Source organism: Taudactylus pleione, unplaced genomic scaffold (genome assembly GCF_031769625.1).
Source record: "Taudactylus pleione unplaced genomic scaffold, aTauple2 ptg000665l, whole genome shotgun sequence".
Lineage (NCBI taxonomy): Eukaryota > Metazoa > Chordata > Amphibia > Anura > Myobatrachidae > Taudactylus > Taudactylus pleione.
The window spans coordinates 1,347,025-1,359,034 of record NW_028285067.1 but is presented as its reverse complement, the minus strand read 5'-3'; the positions used below and the strand labels follow the sequence as shown (position 1 = coordinate 1,359,034).

General features: G+C 45.8%; 1 protein-coding gene across 2 annotated transcripts in view; it reads left to right on the top strand.

The window, feature by feature from the left end:
- The window catches only part of ITIH6 (inter-alpha-trypsin inhibitor heavy chain family member 6), a 97,473-nt gene that overhangs the window by 46,718 nt on the left and 38,745 nt on the right, over positions 1 to 12,010 (top strand). For both annotated transcript variants that reach the window (XM_088455678.1, XM_088455677.1), the window contains exon 8: positions 1,649 to 1,820. In XM_088455678.1, the coding sequence (XP_088311804.1) occupies positions 1,649 to 1,820 (172 nt within the window). The remainder of the gene's footprint in view (positions 1 to 1,648; positions 1,821 to 12,010) is intronic.

Sequence of the window (12,010 nt, the reverse complement as noted above, 5' to 3'; positions counted from 1 at the left end):
AGCATGTTTCTCAATAAGGTATGCAGTTGGGAAGCCAGCGGACGTAATCCCGACAGCCGGCTTCCCGACTGCTGTATCCCGGCGAGGGTTAAATGACCGACGCCGGGAGACTGGCGCCCGGCATCCCGATCGAAGTGACGCCGAGCGCGGATAGCCGCGGGGAGGAGGGTTAGGTTTAGGGCTCCCGGGGGGGGACTTAGGGTTAGTCACCCCACCCGGGAGGTTAGAATTAGGCTAGTGGAAGGGAGGGTTAGGGTTAGGCACCCCCGGGGGGGGGAAGTTAGGGTTAGGCACCCCCCCGGGGGACTTAGGTTTAGGCGGCGGGGATGGGGGGGTTAGGTTTAGGCACTTAGAGGGGGGATTAGGGTTAGGCACTGGGGGGAAGGTTAGGGTTAGGCACCCCTAAGGAGGGTTAGGGTTAGGGGGGGAGATTAGGTTAGTTAATACTTACCTTGGGACGATCAGGATTTTCAGCCATGTCGGCCAGCCGCTGTCGGGATTTGAACCGCGTCCGGCAGTAATTCATACCGATTCCCTCAATAAGATTCTGCAGACACATGCCACAGTATGTCACACTGGTAAAAATGAACCATCCAACTAGACCCCTTGCACAAAAATACCTACAATTGCATCCAGTATGGACACAATTAAACTCTAATTCCATCCTAAACTAAAATATTACTATTAGTTAGAATTAGGTCACATCGGGGTATATTCAGCTGTAAGGCCGTGCAATGTGCGGCTGCGTGCATTATCTGTTATTAAAAATAGTATGACAATTAGGCGCTTCAATTGTTATTATTTATATTAATTTTAAATATTATTCATTTTGTATATATGTAAAAAACACCAATCAGTACATCCTGCGGGTAGAAAGGGAAACCCCCTATAATAGTTTACAATGTAACACAAACTTCAACTAAAGTATATGAGAAATGAATCCTATAAACATATACCTGCGCTAAAACGCAATTGTTTATACGATTCGGTAAGAAGTAGAGCGAATGGCAACACAACCTTAATTTTATAAAAATCCAATTTAATAATACAAAAATCTTAATATAAACACAATGTAAACAATATTCAAATCTCCTATATATATTGGCAACATATAATTAATCTCACTTAAATTCCATATAGAAATATAATAAAGTCATTGGGGAAACTGGAGTCAAGCTCTTAGGGGTCTATTTACTAAGCCTTGGATAGAGATAAAGTGAGCGGAGATAAGGTACTAGCCAATCAGCTCCTAACTGCCATGTCACAGGCTGTGTTTGAAAAATGACAGTTAGGAGCTGGTACTTTATCTCCATACACTTTATCTCTCTCCAAGACTCGTACATAGACCCCATAACTTAGTGACATGGCAGTGAGGAGCTGATTACTTTATCTCTGTCCATGTTATCTCCACCCTTGATTGGTAAGTAAACACTCACTTATCTTTGCTGGCACTGGGGCACTGATTACTAAAGATTTGCTATGCTGCCTTCTCATGTATGGTTCAGCCCACAAAATGGATGCCTCCAATGTAGTAACAAGAGCACTTTAAATAAAAGATAGGGATGTTATATACAGGCACCATGTTTAATTGTGCAGTAGGTCTACACTCACAGCAGTATACATAACATTATTTACATTCTCTGCTCAGACCAAGAGTGCAATGCATGTCATCTTGAATGATCTCCACCGAGATGACTCCTTCAATATAATCACCTTCTCGGATGTGGTACACGTGTGGAAGCCCGGCTTTTCCATCCAAGCGACAGCTCAGAACATCAAGAGCGCAAAGGATTACGTGAATAAAATTGAAGCCGACGGATGTAAGTGTGACTATTTCACTGAGCTATTGAGAACTTATAAGATTTATTTAATAAGGTGTCTTTAGCGCTAAGACTATAAATGGAGATTGGGAGGTATTTACTCTGGGCAGACATAGGGCCTGATTCAGCAAGGATCGCAAATGCAACTACGTACTTAGATCAAGCCATTGCGTATGTGCATAAGCCACACTGTACGTGCACGGCGATCGCACTGTGATTTTCCTGACGCACATTGGTATCCATCGCACAGTGAGTGACAGGCTGTCAGTGTTTGGGGGTGGTGATGGGGAAGTGGTCGGAGAAACGCAGGTGTGCCTGTCCGTTTGAACGCCATTTCATCGGTGTGCATAAATAAGCCACTGCGATTATATACGCAGCTTGAGTGCCCACTGCGTGCGACGAGACTTGCAATTTCTGGAGTGTAAGTTTCTGTCTACATGTAATTGAACTAAACAATTCTTAGATTTAATTAATTCCCCTTTTATTTATGTAATTGTATTTTTTTAAACATGTTGTGGGTGAGGGGTCCTTCAATAGAGGTCATCTTCAGTAGGTTTTCAGCTACTGCCTGCAGATCTTATTTTGCCCTGATGTCTAGATGCAAGTGGTTGTTATGCAGAAATGTTCAATCCCTTCACCGGCTGTAAGATGAGCTCCAAGACACTATTGCTGAGTCCTGGGAAGCTAGTGTTGAGCATGCGCATTTTCATATGCTCGTGAACGCAAACAAGGCATTGGCATATTTCTGTATATAATTATTCGACCTACAGTTTACCTTGCGTCAAACTTTAGTCTTTAAATGTCTCGAGACTCCGGAGTACTAGACACTGGAACATCCCTACACACCAGAACAGTGGCGTCTTGGAACTCAGTCTATGAACTGTGGGCCTGATTCAGACCTGCTCGCTAGATGGGTTCGCACGCAGCCGTCAGCTGCCAAAGTATGCATATGATCACTAGCAAGACATTAGCACGCCCACTATGTCTTGCCGTGTGATCGCTGTATGTATTTAGATGGGATGCAGTCAGAAAGCTGACGGTCGAAATGGTGACCGCCGGCTTACCGACTGTCAAATCTCAGCAGGGTACTAATGACAGGTGTCGAAATCCTGACGCCTGTCATTATACTTACGCCGGGAGCCCGACGACCAGCATACTGAACGAAGGTAAGCCGAGCGATAGGCACGGACAGCTGCGGGGGGAGGGTTAGGTTAGGGGATCCCGGGGGGGGTTAGGGCTAGGCACCCCTAAAGGAGGGTTAGGGTTAGGGGGGGGAGTAGGGTTAGTTTATACTTACCTTTTCAGCTGCCGGTCTTCCGGCGTCGGGATTTCATACTGATCCCATTTAGATGCCCACCAGCCTGTCACAAGACGCCCACTTTCCCTTAGTAATACACGTCATCTCCAGGAAGTGTATGGAACAATCGGTAACATCGAGTAACATCGGACCCATACGCAGCACTTGTGGCTGACCATACCCTACCACAAGCACTGCGAGTGCTGCAGTGTGTAATTCAGCCATGTGACGTGTATGCTGATGCTGCGTCTTAACATACCTCCCAACATGATCCTCTCCAGGAGGGACACAATGCTCTGGTCCTGGACTTCCCTGGTAATTTATGATTGGTGGAGGCACCAGAGGCGGGGCTGCAGCACAGTCCAAAAGTCAAATAGGGGAGTCACACCAACTGCCAGTGAGTCCCAGCCAGTGATGTTTGGCAGTGTGTGAAATGACAGTTGGTGTGGCTCCCCTATTTGACTTTTGAACTGCGCTGCAGCCCCGCCTCCACCGCTAACACCATCTTGCCTATGGGCTACACATCACAAAAATTACCGGGCCCCCCACAATCGCCACCACACGTGTGGTCTGTAGACCATATTTTATATATGCACAGAAGTCCTGGCACAGGAATGGCCGCTGACTTGGTCACTTCACTCTGAGCCCTTGTCCCTGCGGGTGCTCTTTAATACACTTGACCGGTGTGATCACTTACTGCAATGTGATCATGAGCACTAATATCGCGCCCAGATCACAGTAATCATGTGATTACTGATAAACGGGCCCCTTAGAGACATCTAATGACGAGTTTCTCCAGAGGTCTCCTTTTTATTCTTTTTCTTTCCTCCTCCGAATGTTAACTTAAGGGAAGTAAAAAGCAAAAATGTTCATAGGGTAATAACGTAGCACAGTGGTTCCCAAACTCCTCCATTACAGTCCAGGTTTTAAGGATATCCATGCTTGAACCCAGATGGTTAAATCAAATTGACTGCTGTACTAATTAAGTCACCTGTGATTTAGTATGGATATCCTTAAAACCTGGACTGTAATGACGGAGTTTGGGAACTTCTGACTTTAGCAGATTTAAGAGTTCACTCTGTGGACCTCATTCAGAGCCGCTCGTAAGCGGCCGCTCATTCGCTCCGAGCGATATTCGCACATCTGCGCATGCGTACGGGTTTTAGTTAGGGGTGAGCGGTTTCGGATTTCTGAAATCCGAACCCCCCCGAGCCCCCCCGATCCGAGTCCGATCCGAATCAGGCTCGACTTTTCCCGCCTGACTCGGATCTGAAATCGAGGCAAAACGTCATCATCCCGCCTTCCGAGTCTCGCGGGTTTTGGATCCTATATAAGGTACCCACGTCGGCGCCATTTTCTCACTCGGCTGTGGACAGTGAAGAGGGAGGGTGGGAGTTAGGGCTGTGTAGTGTAGTGTAGTGTAGTGCTGCTGTTGTCCACTACTTCAAAGTCCATAGGGGCTGGCTGTGTTGTGCTGTGCTGCTGTTGTTAATAGGGGCTGTGTCCACTACTTCAAAGTCCATAGGGGCTGGCTGGACTGTGTTGTGCAGTCAGTTCTCCATAGGGGCTGTGTCCACTCCAAAGTCCTGTGCAGTGTCCCAGTCCTAAAGAGGTGCTGTAGTGTTGTCCAGGGGGTGCTCTGTCCATCAGGGGTGCTCCCCCCAAGTGCTAAAAAAATAATATATTTTCTGTGTTTGTGAATTGTGTGTGCAGTAGCCGCACGTGCATCAACAAAGTAGTGCCAAGCGTGCGCCTGTGTCATAAGTAAAGGGCCGGCTGGCTTGACCGTTAAAGGGTGCTGTAACCCCCGAAAGTACACTCCAGTCCAAACCAAAAAAAATTATTTTCTGTGTTTGTGAATTGTGTGCGCAGTAGCCGCACGTGCATCAACAAAGTAGTGCCAAGCGTGCGCCTGTGTCATAAGTAAAGGGCCGGCTGGCTTGACCGTTAAGGGTGCTGTAACCCCCGAAAGTACACTCCAGTCCAAACCAAAAAAAAAATTATTTTCTGTGTTTGTGAATTGTGTGCGCAGTAGCCGCACGTGCATCAACAAAGTAGTGCCAAGCGTGCGCCTGTGTCATAAGTAAAGGGCCGGCTGGCTTGACCGTTAAGGGTGCTGTAACCCCCGAAAGTACACTCCAGTCCAAACCAAAAAAAAAATTATTTTCTGTGTTTGTGAATTGTGTGCGCAGTAGCCGCACGTGCATCAACAAAGTAGTGCCAAGCGTGCGCCTGTGTCATAAGTAAAGGGCCGGCTGGCTTGACCGTTAAGGGTGCTGTAACCCCCGAAAGTACACCCCAGTCCAAACAAAAAAAAAAAATATTTTCTGTGTTTGTGAATTGTGTGCGCAGTAGCCGCACGTGCATCAACAAAGTAGTGCCAAGCGTGCGCCTGTGTCATAAGTAAAGGGCCGGCTGGCTTGACCGTTAAAGGGTGCTGTAACCCCCAAAGTACACTCCAGTCCAAACCAAAAAAAAAACTATTTTCTGTGTTTGTGAATTGTGTGCGCAGTAGCCGCACGTGCATCAACAAAGTAGTGCCAAGCGTGCGCCTGTGTCATAAGTAAAGGGCCGGCTGGCTTGACCGTTAAAGGGTGCTGTAACCCCCGAAAGTACACTCCAGTCCAAACCAAAAAAAAAATTATTTTCTGTGTTTGTGAATTGTGTGCGCAGTAGCCGCACGTGCATCAACAAAGTAGTGCCAAGCGTGCGCCTGTGTCATAAGTAAAGGGCCGGCTGGCTTGACCGTTAAAGGGTGCTGTAACCCCCAAAGTACACTCCAGTCCAAACCGAAAAAAATTTATTTTCTGTGTTTGTGAATTGTGTGCGCAGTAGCCGCACGTGCATCAACAAAGTAGTGCCAAGTGTGCGCCTGTGTCATAAGTAAAGGGCCGGCTGGCTTGACCGTTAAAGGGTGCTGTAACCCCCGAAAGTACACTCCAGTCCAAACCAAAAAAAAAATTATTTTCTGTGTTTGTGAATTGTGTGCGCAGTAGCCGCACGTGCATCAACAAAGTAGTGCCAAGCGTGCGCCTGTGTCATAAGTAAAGGGCCGGCTGGCTTGACCGTTAAAGGGTTCTGTAACCCCCAAAGTACACTCCAAACCAAAAAAATATATATTTTCTGTGTTTGTGACTTGTGTGCACTGTGGCTGCACGTGCATCAACAAAGGAGCAGCGCCAAGCGTGCGCCTGTGTCCCATAAGTAAAGAGCCGGCTGGCTCATTTCTTAAAGGGTGGTGTAACCCACAAAGTGCACTACTCTCCAGCAAAAATAAAAAAATATTTTCTGTGTTTGTGTGCGCTTTAGCCGCACGTATATATATCAATATAACATAAATGGAGGACCAAACTTTCTCTGATAAAAATAAAATAGGGAAAGATCAAGAACCACTTCCTACTAGTGCTGTTGCTGCTGCTGGGAGTTGTTCATCATCCCAGAGAGGAAGTAGGAACATCACTACTTTTACTAAACAATTGACCCTCCAACAGTCCCTAGCGATGAGGATGAAGTACGACAGCAGTCATCCTGAAGCAAAACGTATAACTGAGGCCTTGACTGCTATGTTGGTGTTAGACGTGCGTCCGGTATCCGCCATTAGTGCAGTGGGATTTAGACAATTGATGGAGGTAGTGTGTCCTCGGTTCCAAATCCCGTCTAGATTCCACCTGCATCCTCAAAGCAGCAGCGACAAGCGTGCGTCTGTCTGTTAAAGGGTGGTGACACCCTCAAAGTGTGCTACACAAACAATTAAAATATTGTTCTTTTTTTTTCTGTCTTTGTGAAATGTGTGGGCTGTAGCCGCACCTGCATCCTTAAAGCAGCAGCGACAAGCGTGCGTCTGTCTGTTAAAGGGTGGTGACACCCTCAAAGTGTGCTACACAAACAATTAAAATATTGTTCTTTTTTCTGTCTTTGTGAATTGTGTGGGCTGTAGCCGCACCTGCATCCTTAAAGCAGCTGCGACAAGCGTGCGTCTGTCTGTTAAAGGGTGGTGACACCCTCAAAGTGTGCTACACAAACAATTAAAATATTGTTCTTTTTTTTCGGTCTTTGTGAAATGTGTGGGCTGTAGCCGCACCTGCATCCTTAAAGCAGCAGCGACAAGCGTGCGTCTGTCTGTTAAAGGGTGGTGACACCCTCAAAGTGTGCTACACAAACAATAAAAATATTCTTCTTCTTTTATCTGTCTATGTGAATTGTGTGGGCTGTAGCCGCACCTGCATCCTTAAAGCAGCAGCGACAAGCGTGCGTCTGTCTGTTAAAGGGTGGTGACACCCTCAAAGTGTTCTACACAAACAATTAAAATATTGTTCTTTTTTTTCGGTCTTTGTGAAATGTGTGGGCTGTAGCCGCACCTGCATCCTTAAAGCAGCAGCGACAAGCGTGCGTCTGTCTGTTAAAGGGTGGTGTAACTCTCAAAGTGCTCCAAAAAATAAAAAACTATTTTTTTTATGTGTTTGTGACTTGTGTGCGATGTAGCCGCACTTGCATCCTCAAAGCAGCAGCGACAAGCGTGCGTCTGTCTGTTAATGGGTGATGACACCCTCAAAGTGTGCTACACAAACAATAAAAATATTCTTCTTTATTCTGTCTTTGTGAATTGTGTGGGCTGTAGCCGCACCTGCATCCTTAAAGCAGCAGCGACAAGCGTGCGTCTGTCTGTTAAAGGGTGGTGACACCCTCAAAGTGTGCTACACAAACAATTAAAATATTGTTCTTTTTTTTTCGGTCTTTGTGAAATGTGTGGGCTGTAGCCGCACCTGCATCCTTAAAGCAGCAGCGACAAGCGTGCGTCTGTCTGTTAAAGGGTGGTGATTCCTCAAAGTGTGCTACACAAAGAATAAAAATATTCTTCTTCTTTTTTCTGTCTTTGTGAATTGTGTGGGCTGTAGCCGCACTTGCATCCTCAAAGCAGCAGCGACAAGCGTGCGTCTGTCTGTTAGAGGGTGGTGTAACCCTCAAAGTGTGCTCCACAAACAATAAAAATATTCTTTTTTTTTTTCTGTCTTTGTGAATTGTGTGGGCTGTAGCCGCACTTGAATCCTCAAAGCAGCAGCGACAAGCGTGCGTCTGTCTGTTAAAGGATTACATCGGTGACAGCATCCAAGTAGGCATGTCAGACAGTCCGTACCTGTACTGGCAGGAAAAAGAAGCAATTTGGAGGTCCCTGTACAAACTGGCTCTATTTTACCTGAGTTGCCCCCCCTCCAGTGTGTACTCCGAAAGAGTGTTTAGTGCAGCCGGGAACCTTGTTAGCGAAAGGCGTAGGAGGTTGCTTCCACAAAATGTGGAGAAGATGATGTTCATAAAATGAATGATCAACTCTTCCAGGGAGACCAGCCTCCAGAACGTACAGAGGGACCTGTGGTTCCAGCAGGGACGAATTAATACTCTGTGAGGATGAGGATGTACATAACACTGAAGAGGGTGAGGAATCTGTGGATGAGGAGGATGAGGACGACTTCTTGCCTCCGTAGAGCCAGTTTGTGCAGGGACAGATTAATTGCCAGCTTGTTTTGTGGGGGCCCAAACGAACCAATCATTTCAGCCACAGTTGTGTGGCAGACCCTGGCGCTGAAATGATTGGTTTGTTAAAGTGTGCATGTCCTGTTTATACAACATAAGGGTGGGTGGGAGGGCCCAAGGACAATTCCATCTTGCACCTCTTTTTTTTCTTTGCATTATGTACAGTTTGGGGCCTAGTTTTTCAATGCCATCCTGTCTGCCACTGCAGTTTCACGCCTAGATGGGTCACGTGTTTGTGCCGCCCACTCGTTTCGCTTAGCATAGTCATCCAGCTACCTCGATGCAACCTTTTGGACATAAAAACACTATTGTGAGGTGTGAGGTATTCAGAATAGACTGGAAATGAGTGGAAATTAAGGTTATTGAGGTTAATAATAGCATAGGAGCAGAAAAAACTACAAATTCTGTGATTTTAGCTGTTTTTATGCTTTTTTTCAAAAAAATACAGATCCAAAACACAAAACCCAGAACCCAAAACACGGAAGGGTGGTTTTGGCAAAACCAATCCAGATCCAAAACACGAAGAAAGATCCAGATCCAAAACCAAAACACAAAACACGAAAAGTGGCCGGTGCACACCCCTAGTTTTAGTACGCATGCGCGAACCAGTCAGTGCGGCTGAAAATCGTGTGCTCGCAAAATAGCGAATGCCTGATAATTTGAGTGACAGAGTGAGGCGTTTGTGGGTGGTAACAGGGGAAGGTGCTTGAAAACGGGGAGTGGAGATGCAAACGCAGGCGTGCCTAAAGGTCAAAACGGGCGTTTTAAGGGTGTGCATAATTAACAAAGCAGCGTCATCGACCACGTCAGTTGGGTGTCTTATAGCCAGAACTGCTCGCATGATTGCGGTAGGAAAATGCAACCACAAGAATAGCGAGCAGTTCATTCGCCGTTCGATGTACTCGATTAATCTAATAAATAGCGGAGATGACGTATGATGCGAACGGCCAAGGGGCGTCTTTACAAAATAGCGAGCGCATGTTTCGTTCGCTCGTTCAGACATTGAGGCTTCAACAGACTGCAAAGAGCGAACGGTCAATTTAAATAGCCTGCCCCTTTTTATGAACGAGCGAGCGCAAATAGCATCCGGCTCTGAATCAGACCCTGTGTTCCACACTCACACCTCTCTGTAAGTAATAGTGCTGGAAAGAGGTGTAATCAGCTCCCATATCTGCTTGGGATAAACTTTAGAATAGATGCACCTTTAATATGAAAGAAATAGCACCGTATGGTAATGCCCTTACATTGAATTCTTGGTTTCAAGCGTATCTGAAATGATTCTTTCACACTTTTCTCCATAACACAGCATTCCATATGGGGTGTGTGCGATAAACATAAACACGTGTATAGTGTGATACTGGTTTTTAAAAGGCAAAATATATCTTTAATAGATGTACTCGCATAAAAACAAATCACTATATACTGTACATATATCAGTGACAGCCGCCTACCAGAGAGAGCATATCATGTCACATTACATGTCACACCCCACAGGGTATTTAGGGCCTGATTCAGAGTTGTACACTAAGCCGATGTTTTCGCAGTTGAGCGATTATCAGTAAACCGCGCACGCTTCTGAGTCACACTGCGCATGCGTCACAGACCATCACTGTAGTCTCCAGCAACGGCTATTTATTCGCAGTGTGACTGACAGTCGGTAGCACTCCCCTCAATCAACAGTGATTGACAAGCCGGCAGCACCCCCCTTCCGGCGCGGCTACAGAGCAGCCATGAATTCAAAAGTTGCAGCAGCCGTGGCTCCTGGTAGCCACGGCTGCTGCTGTGTCCTGATCACTGGGGCCAGCAGTGATCGGGAAACCAGCATCACCCCCCACACCCACTGCGGCTACAGGGCAACTGTTAACCTCCATGAAAGCAGGAGCCGCTGGAAGCAAACCGTGGCTACTGCGGTGTCCAGCTGGCGGCACCCCACCTCCTCCTTCCGGCTGTTGCTGTGTCCCGATCCTTGTGGCCAGTACCTGACATACTATAACAGTGTGGGGGCAGTGCCATGGCAGGATGAATTTAATAACTACAAAAATAATGTCAAATTTAGTTTTGAACATTCTGCATGGTGTGTGTCTTGTGTTTCCACTTACCAAATCAATGCTGCAACTTTCTCCCACATCTTCCTCCTCATCTTTGTGTGGTTCCCCCAGGTGCCTTGTTTACTCCCACAGGTTGTGTATGCGATCCCAGCACATGCAATGCCGACATTCAGAATCCCGGTGCTGTAATCCCGACGCATGCAGGTAAGTATCCTACCCCTAACCCACCTTTCCTGTAGCTTAACCCTAACTCCTCCCTCCCAAATTTGAACGCCAACCTCCCCCCCCTACCGCAGCCTAACCCCAACCCTCTTCCCCACAGCCTAACCCCAATTCTACCCCCCGCAGCCTATGCCTTACGCCCCCCCCTCCTTAGTACATAACCCTAACCCTGATTCTGACTCCTGTCGGGATTCCGGTGCCGGGATTCTGAGCAGCGGTAATGTGTGCTCCAGGATGTTCACTACATTCTCCTCCCACAGTCCAAAACCTACTATACTATATATTAGTGTGTTTGTGGGGTGGGAAATGTAGACCGTACGATCCCCAGGGCTTAAGCACGTCTTGATGTAAGGGAAAGGCAGCTTGCTAAAAGGTGAAGACCTCATGTTCTAATGGTCTTATCATCTCTCTACTGCTACTGCCCTAACATAAACCTTATGAGATCTAATAATAATGTTACAAATGAAATACAATAAAATAAGGAGAAAATAAAATTCAATAATGAAATGTAATGAATTAAAACCACTAATATCACCAATGATGTTTATTTAATTGGTAAGATGTTATTTGATAAGTGGCCGATGGTGTTATTGGACAATGCAATAAGGTGACGGCCTCAGCCCAAGCGGATCTTTTCATCACCTTCTATGGTCACATTCCAGATGGATGACAAAACGTGCGCTATAACGAGCTGTAGTCTTGATCTAAAGGGAATTCAATTAAAGTTTCAGATCATCTATTCATATGAATAATTAAACATTTATGTTTTAACAATAGTGAGAATACTCTAAATACAACAGCAATGGCAGGGAAATTGTAACCAGAATACAATTCCCCAAAGAATTCTAATGAAAAGAATGTAATGACAAAGTGTAATGACAAAGTGTAACCAATCACAGTGTCAATCATGTAAAAAAAGTAATTTTTATCCCTTTTAATTTGTAATCCAATGGGATTGTGTTATATAGCTCATGGAATCCACAGGAAAATATTTTTAATTTGTTATCCAATGAGATCTTAATTTTTAAGGCAAATACATTTTAAATATTTTTATCTACAGGAAAATCTTTTTAATTAGTAGTCACATTGATTTT